Source organism: Pseudophryne corroboree, chromosome 5, assembly GCF_028390025.1.
Source record: "Pseudophryne corroboree isolate aPseCor3 chromosome 5, aPseCor3.hap2, whole genome shotgun sequence".
NCBI classification, from domain to species: domain Eukaryota; kingdom Metazoa; phylum Chordata; class Amphibia; order Anura; family Myobatrachidae; genus Pseudophryne; species Pseudophryne corroboree.
In genome coordinates, this window is record NC_086448.1 from 325,464,393 (window position 1) to 325,480,795 (window position 16,403).

At 45.4% G+C, this 16,403-nt stretch overlaps 1 protein-coding gene across 1 annotated transcript in view; it reads right to left on the bottom strand.

Annotated features, from left to right (window-relative positions):
* AMPH (amphiphysin) overlaps window positions 1-16,403 on the bottom strand; it is a 418,422-nt gene that overhangs the window by 6,473 nt on the left and 395,546 nt on the right. The window contains exons 18-19 of the mRNA XM_063922528.1: window positions 14,366-14,425; window positions 7,227-7,397 (exon numbers count right to left, since the gene is read on the bottom strand). Of these exons, the coding sequence (XP_063778598.1) occupies window positions 7,227-7,397; window positions 14,366-14,425 (231 nt within the window). The remainder of the gene's footprint in view (window positions 1-7,226; window positions 7,398-14,365; window positions 14,426-16,403) is intronic.

The window sequence follows — 16,403 nt, forward strand, 5'->3', positions numbered from 1 at the left end:
CAGAGGGGGACAGATCAGGAGAGGAGAGGTAGAGTTGTGCATAGAGGTGGTATTGAAGGCCAAAGGCGTTAATGAGCGCACCCAGGGAAGAGGTGTACAGGGAGAAAAGAAGGGGTCCTAGGACAGAACCCTGAGGGACACCAACAGGAAGGACAGAAGGGTGTGAGGTGGTGCCGGAGGCAGACACAGAGAAGGAGCGGTTAGTGAAATAAGAGGTAAACCAGTCAAGGACAGTGCTAGATAGGCACACATTTTGGAGTGTGCGGAGGAGGAGAGGATGATCCATGGTGTCAATGGTAGTAGAGAGGTCCAGAAGGATGAGCAGAGAGAAGTGGCCCCTGGATTTGGCCGAGAGCAGGTCATTGGTGACTTTCACCAGGGCAGTCTCTGTGGAGTGGAGTGGGCGAAAGCCAGATTTTAGTGGATCAAGGATGGAGTTGTCAGAGAGGTAGATTGTGAGACGACTGTAGACCAGTAATTCAAGTAGTTTGGAGGCGAATGGGGGAAGAGAGATGGGGCGGTAGTTAGTGAGTGATGAGGGATCGAGGTTGGTTTTTTTGAGAATAGGTGAGACCAAAGCATGTTTGAATGGTGAGGGAAAGATGCCAGTAGAGAGCGATAGGTTAAAGAGGTGAGCAAGGTGGGAGCAGGCAGTACGGGAGAGGGAGCGGAGAAGACAGATAGGGAGGGGGTCCAGGGGGCAGGTTGAGGGAGGGGAGGATAAGATGAGGAGGTGGACTTCCTTGTCTGAAGTGGGACAGAAGTAGGACAGGGTGGGATAGATGGAGGGGTAGGATGATGGGGGCAGGGGGGCAGCAGAGGGGTGACGGGAGGAGATGTCATGTCGAATATCCTCAATTTTGGAGATGAAGAAGGAGGCAGAGTCAGTGGCAGTGACGGAGGATGGGAGGGGAGCGAAGGAGACTGTTGAAAGTTTCAAAGAGACGGTGTGAACTGGAGGACTGAGAAGAGATGAGTACTTGGAAAAAGGATTGTTTGGCGAGGGAAAGACCAGAGCTGTAGGAGGAGAGAATAAACTTAAAATGGAGGAAGTCTGCCAGAGAGTGAGATTTCCTCCAGGAGCATTCAGCGGAGCGTGAACATTTTTGTAGGAATCATGTTAGTTTGGTGTGCCAGGGTTAAGGTTTGGAGCGGTGGAGGGGGACAATGGAGAGGGGAGCCACAGAGTCAAGAGCAGCGGTAAGGGAAGAGTTCTAGAAGGAGGCTGTCTGGTTGGGATAAGTCATAGTGGAAAGAGGAGAGAGGAAAGTCTTGAGGGAGGACAGGATAGCGGGGTCGAGAGATCCGAGATTGCGTCTGGTGATGGTGGGTCTGGGAATGGAGAGGAGAACATGAGAGCGTGAAAAAAAGCAGATGGTGGTCAGAGAGAGGGAAGGGTGAGTTTGAGAAATCAGAGAGATCACATCAGTGGGTGAAGACAAGGTCGAGGGAGTGGCCGAGATTGTGAGTAGGGGTGGAGGTCCATTGAGAAAGTCCAAAGGAGGTGGAAAGGGCAAGAAGATTAGTGGAAGCAGCATTAGTGAGCTCTCCCTAAATGGCTGAGTAAGGGTAGGTCTAATCACAGTATAGTGTCTTAGACACGATTCATTTAAAGTAAAATATTTGTACAGTATATTACCCTCTTCCAGCTCTGGAGAACAGGTGTAAGAGAACCTTTCTCTTTATATCTATATACCATTAAGGATCTGGGAAACCCTGATTTATCTTTAGGCTGCACTTATAGGGTATCCCCTGGCGCTACCCATACCTATTTAAGTTTGATCATGTTCCTGTTTCCTCCCCTGTGTTGATTCAATTTAATTTCTATATAGCCTTGAGAAAGGTCCCTGTAAGGACCGAAACGGTGGCATATTCTTTTGGAATAAAAACACTGGAAAACCTACAGTTATGAAGTCTAGTGAGTGCCATCTCATCCTCCTTTAGGGGGCTGTATATCTGTATATGTCCTTTTATATATCCTTGTGATATATATATATATATACTGTTCTGATATTAACATATATTTCAGTGCATAATCAGTGCCAGATTAAGGTCCATATGGGCCTGGAGCTGAAATTTAGGAAGGGCCTATTGTGTGCCTCGGCGGGAGGTGTGACAAGCACTGCGGTGGTGTGACTAGTGATGTGGGGGTGTGATCAGTGTGGTGTGGGTGTGGTCTAAATAGGGGCTGTGGCCTATGCCATGTGAGTGACACAGTCACCACTTACTGACAGACACTACTTACTGACACACACACACACACACACACACACACACAACACAAAGCTTACTGACACAATCACCACTTACTGACAGACACCATTTACTAACACACACACTCACAACACAAAACTTACCGACACAGACACTTACTGATAGATATTACTGACTGACACACACGCACAACACAGATAAACTTACTGACACAGACATTACTTACTGACACACACACACAACACAATACTTATACCGCTCTCCCATCACAATGCCGGGTCCCACCTGGGAATTGGAAATGGGTCCATTCCTGGGTGAGACCCGGCATTTGACCCTACACACCGCCAACCCGACCCGGCAATTTGCCGGTTCCGGTTGCCATCTGTGGGCGGAGATGGAGTCGGCATCAGGTGCAGAGGCGGTGCTGGGAGATGAGATCATCCCTATGCAGTGAACGGGTCCCGGGTTGCATCGACCTGGGTGACCCGTTCACACTGCACCGGACCTGGTATTTAACCCGAGAATAACCCTTCTTTATTCCCGGGTTGAATTACTGGGTCAGGCAATCCAGAATTCGCCCATGACCCCTTTCACAACACACATCGGAACGTGTCGACCCAGCAATATACCCAGTCTATACCAGGTTATTTTTGCGGTGTGAAAGGGGTATTACTGACACAGACACCCACCACTTACTGACAGACACTACTTACTGACACACACACACACACACACACACACACACACACACACAGTACAAAACCTACTGACAAACACTACTTACTGACACACACAAAACTTACTGACACAGACACCATGCAAAATGTACTGACATAAACTCTACTTACTGACAGACACTTATTACTGACACCTGTGGCGCACACAGCATTTTTTTATCAGTGGTACTGTGCCTGCGTGCCGTGGGCGTGGTCACATGTCATTAAGGGATGTAACCATGTGACACTAGGTGAAGTGGTTATATATTATGTGAATCCATGGCACAGACACCCCCTGCCCCTGCGGACTACAGAGACAAGGACAGCAGGATGTGACACTTGTTATAGAATAAAAAATATTATATACAAGATGTGTACCCAGCACTCATCCTGTAATGATGTGAATATTTGCTCCAGTGCCCTCCTTCGGTTTTTCAAGCTGTGCACAGAGTACAAAGAGGCAACACTCCTGAGTCTTGCTGGTGCAGTAAGATTTATTTAGTAAGATTCTGGATAAATAAATCTTACTGCACCAACAAAACTTGGTAGTGCCGCCTCATTGTACTTGTGGGGAGGGGTCCCGACCATTAGAGTTACTCACCGGGGTGTAGTATGAGTTGCCGGCGGCCGGGTCCCCGGCGGCCAGCATACCGGCGCCGGGATCCAGACTGCCGGCTTCCCGACAGCAAAGTGAGCGCAAATGAGCCCCTTGCGGGCTCAGTGGCGCGCATGAGCGCCACGCTATCCTCCCTCCAGGGGGTTCATGGACCCCCAAAAGGGAGAAAAGGTGTCGGTATGCCGGTTGTCGGGATTCCGGCGCCGGTATACTGTGCGCTGGGATCCCAACAACTGGTATACTGAATACCACCCACACACCGGTGGCCCGGCACCCCATCGTCACTTTTTCTCTGCCAGTCTGGCTTGTGCGTGAGGTTGATGACATGCTCCCAGCAGTCCTTTTCCTGGAAAAGGAAGAAGGTGCTGGCGGCGCCTCAGAGCAAGATCTCGGAGCTTGGTGGTGGTGTTTTACAGTGTGGCGGGGGTACGGCGTACTGGCGGACACATTCTTAATGGTACGCCATACCGGAGCGTACTGCCACACTTGCAGGACTGACTAACACACACACACACAACGCAAAACATATTGACACACACGACACAACACAAAACTTACACAGACACACACAAAAAGCAAAACTTACTGACACAGACACAATGCAAAACTTACTGACACTACTTACTGACACACACACACACAAACGCAAAACCTACTGACACTGACACTACTTACTGACAGACACTACTTACTTAGCGACACACACACATCCCCCCCCCCTCCCCCTTCAAAACTTACTGACATAGACACCACTTACATAGCAGACCTCGGGGCCTGGTGTGGGCTGCTACTCACATGGTTTGCATGCCCCCTCAGCTCTGACATCCAGGGACCCAGCTCTCCTAAAAGACAGCAGCCTCCTGTCAAGACCCTTCCCCTCTTTCAATGTTATTGTTGGGAAGCTGCAGCAGGAAAGGTATGCTGCAGCAAAAACATTTAGGTTTTGATGGACAAGGGGCCGCGGCTTCTGATGGGTTCGGGGGCAGAGCCTCGGAAATATCTCCGAGGCTCCGCCCCCATGCCCATCCGAAGCCCCGCCCCCTCGCCCATCAAAACATAATTGCTTTTGCTGCAGCATACCTTTCCTGCTGCAGCTTCCCAACAATAACATGCCTCATGAAAGAGGGGCAGGGTCTTGACAGGAGGCTGCTGTCTCGTAACTATTTACGTGGCACCGCCCCCTTGCCCGTCCGAAGTCCCGCCCCCTCGCCCATCAAAACATAATTGCTTTTGCTGCAGCATACCTTTCCTGCTGCAGCTTTCCAACAATAACATGCCTCATGAAAGAGGGGCAGGGTCTTGACAGGAGGCTGCTGTCTCGTAACTATTTACGTGGCTCCGCCCTCTGGCCCGTCCGAAGTCCCGCCCCCTTGCAACACAAAGCGGTCAGGACACAGGCTGACCAGTTTGGGGTGGGGGTGAATGGGCAGCCAGAGGTGAGTGAGTTGATGTATGTGCTGACAGGAAATGTTTTTTTCCTGGCAGCACTGGCTACTGCCTGCACTGCAGGGAGGTCTGTGGGCCTATTTTCAATGGGGGGCTTGGAGCTTCAGCTCCATCCGCCCCATTGTTAATCCGGCCATGTGCATAATCCATATGTGTTGTTATACTCTATGTGTATTGTTAGGCTCCCCCCTCCCTGCGGTGGTTAACCTCTCCGGCAGCTTGGCAGTGTATCGGGATGCCGGCGCTGGGATTGTGATCCCTGTCGGGATTTTGGTGCCGGCATTCTGTTACATGTTGGGATTCCAGCGTTGGCATTCTGACAGCCAGGATTCTGACTGCCGGGATCCTAACTGTATCCCGCTAATGCAACCAGACTATAAACAGATTGATGTCACATAAAAAATCAGGTACAGTAGCATTTAGTGCTGCTATTGGATGCATGCATTTAATGGCAGATGACAGTAGTAGCTTGTAATCACTATCATTGCACACAGTAATATGATGTCACTGCAGTCAGCCCTTTCATCACTAAAGGGTCTACTCTATTCGATTGAAGTCAGAATTGCTGTCAAGTCGGAAAGACGGTGGATTCAGACTATTTTTGGTCGAATCAGGATTCAACCTATTCAATGGAGCTGCACTGAATAAACCCCTAAAACTTCACCATTGCGAGATATAAAGGAACATAATTTCTTCTATAACTAAGTGTGTGTACACACGGTGAGATCCTTGCTATGCCCGATTTTCACTTGCGATTTCCCTTGAACTCCCCGGAGCCCAGATAGCACAGATTTTGACTAACTTTTCTTGAGATATGGACTATGTGTGCTTAGGATTTCGGCTTATGTGAGATTTTGGCTTATGTGAGATGTCATTGACATGTGAGATGAACTAGATAGTACACCGATCTAGCAAGGATTGACTTGCCTGCACAGTCGGGATTGAATCGGGATCGCAAGGGGACTTTCACCTTGCGATCTGCACTAACTTTTCTTGCGATTTTGACTATATAGTCAAAATCGAAACAAAATATCTCATAGTGTGTACACACCCCAACAGGTATATAAAACAAAAACAAAGTCATACTGTATCTTTAGCAAATATTAGCTTTACTGCAGATAATATATCAATGGCAGAGGCATAAGTTTATAGTAGACGCCCGAAAGCGAAATAGATGATGGTGCCCCCCAACACAGCCACATATACACACACGTATTCAAATACGCATACAGCATCCATATATATATATATATATATATATATATATATACACACACACACACACCCATCACATATATACATATACACACATCCATCACATATATACATATACACACACACCCATCACATATATACATATACACACACACCCATCACATATATACATATACATACACAGCCACATAGATACTGTACAAATTCACACACACACACACACACACACACACACACACACACACATTTACACACACACAGCCATTGTCCCGACCCACCAGTCGTTAGTCCCCTCTTCTCACCAATTTCTTCCCACATTGCAGCAGCTCCTGGACAGTGGAGAAGAAGCAAGGGGAGTTAGATGGTTGCGCAGAAGGTAGCCGGGCAGCGGTGTCAGCGGGAGCCTGTGTGTCTGCGGGAGGGAGCCGGGCAGCAGCGGTGTCAGCGGGTGGGAGCCGGCCAGGTGCGGTGTCGAGGCGGGAGCCGGAGTGACTGCGGGAGGGAGCCAGTGTCATGGGGCAATAGCCGGGCAGCATGGGAGTCAGCAGGAGGGAGCCCGTCAGCACGCAGCGTCTGGGGGCGGGACTCGGGAGCTGGGGTGTCAGTCGGGACAGGAGTCAGCCACCCCCACATCCCCTTTGCTCGTACAGTGTAAGTTGCTGGTGCACAGTGATGGAAGTGCACCAGAGGCAATGTAGAAGGTGCCCCCTTCACTGCTGGAGCCCGGCGGCAACCGACTCCATTGCCTCCGGTACTTCCGCCACTGATCAATGGTAAATATTCCTAAATACAGCTGTAAAAAGGATAAGACATTCAATAGGCGTCCCTAACCATTCATACCTGAAAAATTTAATTCAGTGTTGCATGCAATATTACAATATGTCGAACTGTAAAACAGTGATGGCTGTTACAGTATTTAGTAAAAGTTCCTTGGGTTATTTGCATTGTGGTTTGAAATTATTAAAAAGTGTCACAGTCAATATGTAAACTAGTCCTTAAGATCAACCCATACATCTTACCTGAGTTACTTCCGTATCTTTATCACTGTCCACTTCTGGTTCTTTTTCTTCTTCTTCTTCTTCTTCTTCTTCTTCTTTTTCTTCTTCTTCTTCTTCCTCTTCTTTTTCTTCTTCTGCAGCAGCACTTGGAATCGGTTCATCAAGTTTTTCTTCTTTGGTCTCAGGTTCTGTCTGAAAATGGGTTTTATAACCATTATATGCAGTATGATTTAGTACTAGCACAGGGCATACACTCTCTATAAAGTTGTTGTAGTGATAAAGTTATTGTGGTGCCTATAATTCCCGACTGTATTTACACAGCACATGATATTTATTTTGCCATTCTTTCACCTCTGCAAGAAAGCGCTGGTTAAAGTAAGGTATTAATCTCATGGCTGGCTAGAGCCCTGACTGTGAGGAGGTTCCAAAATATATATCACACAGTACTTCTCAAATTTACTTCTAGAAAATCTAGACCTAACCACTGTTTTTTTCTCACCAATTTCCCAACTGAATTAGTCTAGTCTAGACAAAGGTGTTTAAATATCAATAACTTAATTTATTGACTAGTACTTGAATAGTTAAAGCACTATACATCTTTAAAGGTGTAATTTATTCCCACAGGCATTCTAAGATTTAGTGATTCATTTCTTCACACCGGCCTATTCCCTGCTCTTTGGTATTTGGTGCCACTGCACTTTGTATAAGTTCTTCTTACGGATTTAAAAGATCCCTGCATCTGATTCTGAGCAACATGTAGATGCGGCCGCAGCTGCATCTTCCGCTACAGCCAATGTTCATAATACTGAGATACATACTTGCAGTGTCTTGCAGCGGTGCATTTCCATCTTGGTGTGTCTTTAGACGCACCATCTGTGCACATTGGTCTCACCATGGAAACTAGCATCAGCCCTATGACAGATGCAGTCTTTCCTTCTGACCATGGCTTCCTGTGTAAGATGTTGTGCGTCTTTGGATGCCGCAGCTTACAGAAACACGCCCGCATCTGCTTAGCAAGCTTCCTGTTACCCCCCAGAAATGTCTACTGAATTCCACAGACACTGTGTGTACGATTCTGTTCTGCGTCTCTGAGTATTAACAATTGGGATGCTGTGACTGGGGCAAGGGGCGGATTGGCCCACCATGACAGATTCCGATGCGCCGGTCCCATATCCCCCTCAGCCATACCGATTCACACTCAGGCTGGGCTGGCTCACACTGCTTCCAGTACTTGCGGTTCATTGGAACGCAATCCAGAAGTTAGACTAGCAGGCACTTCCGGGTGCTGCTAGCCGTGAAAAGTGGTGAAGCTGTTCTACCAAGGGGAGACCTGGAGAAAGTTAACCAGCCCAGGAGCATCCTCTCCCTGGCTCCGGCCAAAGGTCTCTTCAAAGAGCTCGACCCGGGAGCAGCAGCATAGCGATGGTTGGAGACGGGTTCACAACACCCGCCGCCACCCTAGGCTAGCTCCTGCACTCTCACTGAACTGGCCAGAGCGGTGACTGAGCACTGAAGGGGACCCGGCAGAGAGGTTATTTTTAAGTACATTATTTGCATTATCATGTTGGTGTAAGGGTTAGGGCGTCCCTGGTCACAGTGTATGGTTTGGGGACTGGACAGGAGCAGGTCGTACCTTGTTCTCAGGATGCCAGCTGATCAGGCAGCACTCATAGCCAGCCCTGGCACAATCTCTTATGCAAAGTCCTTCAGCCCTATAGCTGCCCAATGTCTGTCCATGATGATGAGCCTATTTATGTAATGCGGTGGCAACGTATGTAATGCGGTGGCTACGTATGTAATGTGGTGTTTATGTATGTAATGTGGTGCTATTCAAGTTATGTGGTGCTTTACGTGTAATGCAGTGCTATACTTGTAATGCCAGACTTCTCCCCCTGAACAGACTCCACCCCCAATAGGGCTGCTTCCATAAATTTCCCGGACTGGTGTTCGATCCCAATCCGCCCCTGACTGGGGCACATGCACAAGTATCAGCCAACTGCGTGTAACTCAGAATCAGGCTCCTTGTGTGTTCCCTTACCACCAACCAATATTGCCTCCTGTTATCATCTCTTTAGTCACATTTCCTGCATACAGTACCCATTATGACTGTAGCATCAGTGATCATTATTACTGGAGACAACTCGGACATAATGAAATACAGAACTGTGCCCACAGAACCTCATATTCAAACAAAAAGTTTAATAGATAACTGCATTTTATGAAGCAACACATCTAAGTCACATGGCATTAGCCTTTGTGGCCTATGGGCTACAAATCACAATCTGTAGTTACCTACGGATCCCTTCTGGCATTTTTTTGCTCACACATGTGCAGTCATCAGACACCGGAAACTGAAAGTACAGTGATCGCATTAGCTGTGTCCCTGCATAGGGTTTTTGTTACATCCCGGCTGTATATAATTTCGTATTGCCGACATACTGTAAGCTGCCACAATTAAAATTATTGGGTTTAAAATTAAAAAGTTAATAAATAAGCCCATAAGTTTTCGCTTAGTCCTAGATGAAAATTGAAAAACCCAAATATAGTAGGTGGGAAAAGATACCATAGATATGTCAACTTATTTAAGGAAAAAAAAACATAAAGGAGCATATGATTGTGTCCTGTTAAATGTCCCTCATACATGCATGGATTTAACACGATGTACACATTCTTGATTGACCAGTATTGCAACTTGAGGTCTATAGTAACTGACCTAACTACATATGAAATGGAAATGTTCTACAAAAACTTGAAGTACTGTAGAGTTTAAAGAAGTAGAGGATAAAGCTTGTATCAACTGGACAAAAAAGTTTGAACATATAACTCCAAAAATATTTGAAATAAAATTATAGCGAATACAAAATGTAGTACGGAAACAAAAACATTCAGTTTTAAAACCATTAAAATCTCATATGACAAAAATATCCTTTAGGGCTTAAAAAACATTACTTAGTTTTTTTTACATGGCAATTTGCAATTCACATAATTTAATAAAGATAATTGGCTTTTCAACGCTCCAAATAATAATTCACCATACAGTATTGAGTTACAATGTGTAATGCACACAGCAGGTGTAATGTTCAACATTATTTTTCAAAAATTATCTCACCAGTCTCAGACAGTTTTTAAGACAGCTTGAAAAATAGTAAAATGAGTGCGTTCCCAAGTTCATTTCAATGGATAATCAATGGCTCATATATATAAATTTATTGTTCTGTTTGTTTGTTTGTTTGTTTGTTTGTTTGTCAATCCAGTTATGCATTTGGACACTCCTGCACCAATTGGGATGAAACCAATGCAAGGTGGTCCAGTTGGATCCTGGATCTGGTTTTAGTGGGGTTTAGGGTCCCTGGTAGACCTCTTGTTGGTGTACGCTGGGCAGAACTTTGAACCGGGGTGCCTGTTCTGAGCCTTCCACTGGATGGATTTTGACTAAAACTTCAAAGAGATGTAAGATTGGATTCCAGAAGACATACTAGGGGGTTGGGGCTATATATATATACACACACACACACACACACACACACACACACACACACGCGCAGTGTGTGTATATATGTATATATATATATATATATATATATATGTATATATATATATGTACATACACAGCACAAGCACACACGCTGGATCTGATAATCACCATTTAAAATCAACGACAACCAACTTCCTTCCCAAAATCTGAACACCGTACACCCTCATTAAAAATCATACCCCAAATCCAACTCTCTCTCCCTGACTACAGGTCTTTAACTTACCTTCCATCATTAAAAAAAAAACACCCCCACTACCTCATTAAAAACCAAAAGATGCTGCCTGGCTGCTCTCATTGTATTTACAAACACAACTGGGGTAGCCTGTGTGTGTGGTCCATCAGAGGGGTTTCCAGGTAATCCATGCTTATTGACTTTCTGGCTGTCCCACGTGGGAGGGTGCAGCCAGGTCGTTATAATAGGGGGCGTAGCCTCAGCATGAGTAGTGGAGGGCAGGGCATGGCCTCAACATGATTAGCGGGCTACGATGACGTGATTTAGCTCGAATTGTGTTTTTGGCCTCCCAGGACCTCCCACTTTCAAGGATGGCTGCAGGGAGATGTGGGTTGGGTGATGCCGGCTCTGGGAGACTTTTGCCTTCCCTTTCAGGGAGCCAGGAGCGCCACAATCCAGGAGAGTATGCAAGTATTAGGTGATCAGAACGCCCCCCTTCCTATGTGCACCATTGGATAGATAGATAGACAGACAAATAAATAGATAGATTTACATAAAACAACTGACTACTGTTGTGCAACCACACATAGGCTAGGATACGCTGATATGGTTCCCTGGCAGAAATATATTTTTAATTAACTGGATAATTTGGGTAATGTAATAATACCTAACTTCTGAACAGAACCGCTTCTATAAAGGTCTCCCCCTTAGGGATAGATTTACTAAAATTACAAAAAAAAAAAATGGAAAAGTGGATTGAATTCATTTTCTAGCATGTGCTCTAGATGATAGATGATAGATAGATAGATAGATAGATAGATAGATAGATAGATAGATAGATAGATCCTCATTGGGCAAGGCCTATACTTCCCCTTTTTTAGAAATTTTAATCCGAATTGCTGTTATCTTTAAAATTCAAATTAAGCATACTTGTAATTTGATTTTGTTGATAACAGAACACAGAGGGCACAGGTAGTGCACCCGTAAGAGATCTGTGCTGACAGTGTGCCTCAGAGATGGCAATAATGCCAACGTGAGCAACTTCACAATTTGTGTGCCTCACGCAGACTCCCCCCCCCCCTTCCCGCCTTCCCCTCCGGATTAGATTTCTACCTTCCTTTCTGCCTATGCAAGTGACGCGCCACAGACTCTCCTCCTCTTTCTTCACCTTCTATAGAAGAAGTCAGAGTGTGCAGGTGTGGTGCACAGAGACACTGAGAAGCTGCCACCATTCTTCTTTACAATCCTCTGATACTGCACCCTTTAGCATTTGTTCCTCTGCTTCTCCCAATATGTGCATCTACCCCCTTTATTATCTCTGTCTTTGTCACCTTTACCATCTGTACATCTGCCCCTTTACCATCTGTGCCTCTGCCCCCCTCCCGATATGTGCATCTGCCTCCTATCTTTTCCCATCTGTGCCTCTGCCCACTCACAGGGCCGGCAACAGAAATCTTGGGGCCTGGTACACTGATATCTATGGGGGCTCCCCCATAACCGCCCTCGAGCTCCCCCCTTCCTCATCATCCCCTCCTCCAAACATCCCACCCCTGCATGTGCATATAAGGTAGCATAAATATAAGAGGTAGAAGATCATGTATAAAATCTGTATTTAAGATGTATATAAATGTGTATATATATATATATATATATATATAATATAAAAAAATGTATAATTGTGTATAAAATGTGTACCAATTAAGTGAAAATATTAAAATACGTATAAAATGTACTAACAATGTTTAGGCTCTTAACACAAAAATTTGGACTGCAGCCCCCATGTAATGTGGCAAACTTTCCCTATCTTACCCTACAGACGTCTTCTCGTACCCCATGGAGAGATGGTTCAGCGCTGCAGATCTCACTTTGTGCACTCTCTGTGTGACAGTCTGACTGCCCTCAGTTAGATGTGCTCACTCCAGAGGCTCCCCCCAGAAATGAACTGTGCCCGATGAAATGCGGGGGTCCGCTGTGTTGGTATTCTGCTGCAATACAGGTGTTGGTGCCGTCACTATAGTGGCTCCCTCCAGCAGTAGTTGTACACAGTTCCCATGCTGTATGGGGTCCGCTGTGCCTGGTTCCTGCTACCAGACAGCTGGAAGTGCCGTAACTGCTGTGACTCCTTTCAACAGTGCGGATCCTCAGCGGCACCGAGCAGTACTAGTACAGATCAGGATGACACGGCAGGGCATGGTGTACAGTATGCATAATAAAACTAATAGAAGGGGCATTATTTTTGGCAGGCAGGTTGCTGTGTCGGTTGTGGTGCTCCTACATGTGGGTATAACTTGGTGCACACTATGACCCGTGATGGCACTGAGTTATATCATCCACTGTAATGGAAGGGGCATTATTACTATTAATATTATTACCAGGCAGGTTTCTGTGTGGCTTCTGGTGCTGCTACATGTGGGTATAACTTGGTGCATAGTGTGCACCAAGTTATACCCACGTGTACAGTAGCTGCACCAAAAGACACACAGCAATTTGCTTGGTAATAATAATAGTAATAATGCCCCTTCCATTACAGTGATCTGATATAACTCAGTGCCATCCCGGGTCATAGTGTGCACTAAGTTATACCCACATGTAGCAGCACCACAAGCCACACAGCAACCTGCCTGCCAATAATAATGCCCCTTCTATTACAGTGTTATTATGTATACTGTACATCATGCCCTGCCGTGTCATCCTGATCTGTACTAGTACTGCTAAGTTGTTGCCGTCGAGGAGCCGCACTGTTGAAAGGAGTATGTACAGCTCAGGATAACACTGTATGGCATACAGCAACAGCAAGAGACAGGGGATGGGCAGGGCCTGGGCCACAGCGCAGCATCCTGACGCCTGACGTCAGCACCACAACGGGCCTGGACCAAGTGACAGGGTAAGGGGGACCGGGGGAGAATGTTGGTGCGGCCGACAGCATTAATTAATTTTTTTAATTAATTAGCGGCCGAGAGGAGTGGGTAGTTTAGACAGCATTAACAGGTGCTGCGGCTCGTTTTTTTTGCGCCTCTGACCCTTGGGGCCCTTCTGACCCTTGGGGCCCGGGACGAGTGTCCCCTTTGACCCCCCCTGTCGCCGGGCCTGCCCACTCATGTCTGTGCTTCTTTACATCTGTGGTTGAGGATTTCGGGGGACCCTGCATGTTTCATTTACACTCACCCCTACAATTTCTGATGGCAACCCTGACAAAGAAGGTACGACGGCAGTACAACTGAATGTATAGCAAGAAATAAACAAAGCCCTATCACTGGAGAAGACTTAACATTTCCAGTTTTACAGAGTTTAGTTGTTTAAATACCAATAAAAAAAACCCCAATCATTTTACAAACATTTATAGCCTACTCTGTAGTAATGGGGCTTTATAAATATACATTATAAGTAAATGTAAAATGAATGAAAATACAATATAAATCCAGCCGGGTTCTCTGCTAACAGGGAGACACATACCTTGCTGCCCTCTGTGTCAGCTTCATCAGCTGCCTTGATTTCTTCAGGTTCAGCAGTTTCCTTCATAAGAAGGATACAGTGTAATCGTGTCAGACATGAACGTTAAAAGGATATTAAGACAAACATAGAAATATAAATAAAAATGTATGTGAGATGAAATATGTATTACTGGATAATATGATATCAAAGTACCAAGCTACATAACCAGATATCACCCAAAGTATATTAAGAAGAGGCCCACGCAAGTATTTATGAAACATTTGATTTGCCTGACTGTATCTTTATCCATCATAGTTATTAGGTCTGACCACTTGATGGCTCCATTCGCATTTCTAATTTTGTGTAAGCAAGATAAAAGATAACAAACTGCTGTAGTCCTCATCATAATTTCCAAATTCCTAGTCTGACTAAAATTACAAAGTCTCTTTTTTTAAAAACAATATTTCATACAGAAGTGAGAGAGTCTATTTACTAAGCAATGTTTTTCCAAAGCTGACACTTGTCACTGGTTCTGCCCGTTGGATTTAAAAGGGCAATAATATTAAACGCAAACAGTCCAGGTTTTGCATTTAATACTATTTCCCTATTTCCATGCATAATAATAGCTGTATATTTATTCCTTACATAGTCAGGACATATTCATATCAACGTTTTGGTCCTAGGGCCTAATTCTGATTGCAGCACTTTGTTCTAGCAAAAAGCTAGTTCATTCTTGGTAAATTAAATTTCCCACTTTTTATGCAGTAAATTACATTGTGAAGTTATAGTGCAGCAAAGAGTAGACTGCTTTTGGGGACATTATAGGATGACCAGGTAGTGAGACCAAAACTGTGGTGTATTGTGCCTGCTTGTTTTACTGTTTTGTCTCTTCATTATGGTACCAACTGCGCATGCCTTAAGTAGTTTTTATGATTCGTCAGATTTTACCATCTAACTACGTACTAGTCTAGAACACTTTTGCATAGAAATGAGCGGGTTCGGCTCTCCGAGATCCGAACCCCCCCTGAACTTCACCTATTTTACACGGTTCCGAGGCAGCCTCGGATCTTGCCGCCTTGCTCGGTTAACCCGAAGGCACCCGAACGTCATCATCCCGCTGTCGGATTCTCGCAAGATTCGTATTCTATATAAAGAGCCACGCATCGCCGCCATTTTCACTTGTGCACTGGAGATTGAACGGAGAGGACGTGGCTGCGTTCTCTCCCTGAAAAGCTCCGTAATCTGTGCTCAGTGTGCTGCAAATATCTGTGCTCAGTGTGCTGCAAATATCTGTGCTCAGTGTGCTGAAAATATCTACTTTCTCTGCCTGAAAACGCTCCATATCTGTGCTCAGTGTGCAGCATTGTGGGGACTGGGGACCACCAGCATATAATTATAGTAGTACAGTACAGTAGGCCATTGTTGTATCTTGCAACTCTGTGTCAAGTATACTATCTCTGTGCTGCATTATTGTGAGCAGTATATAGTAGGACAGTGCAGCATTTTGGTGACCAGCAGTATACATATAGTACAGTACAGTAGGCCATTGCTGTATCTTGCAGCTCTGTGTCAAGTATACTATCTCTGTGCTGCATTATTGTGAGCAGTATATAGTAGGACAGTGCAGCATTTTGGTGACCAGCAGTATACATATAGTACAGTACAGTAGGCCATTGCTGTATCTTGCATCTCTGTGTCAAAGTATACTATCTCTGTGCTGCATTATTGTGAGCAGTATATAGTAGGACAGTGCAGCATTTTGGTGACCAGCAGTATACATATAGTACAGTACAGTAGGCCATTGCTGTATCTTGCATCTCTGTGTCAAGTATACTATCTCTGTGCTGCATTATTGTGAGCAGTATATAGTAGGACAGTGCAGCACATTGGTGACCAGCAATATACATATAGTACAGTACAGTAGGCCATTGCTGTATCTTGCATCTCTGTGTCAAGTATACTATCTCTGTGCTGCATTATTGTGAGCAGTATATAGTAGGACAGTGCAGCATTTTGCTGACCAGCAGTATACATATAGTACAGTACAGTAGGCCATTGC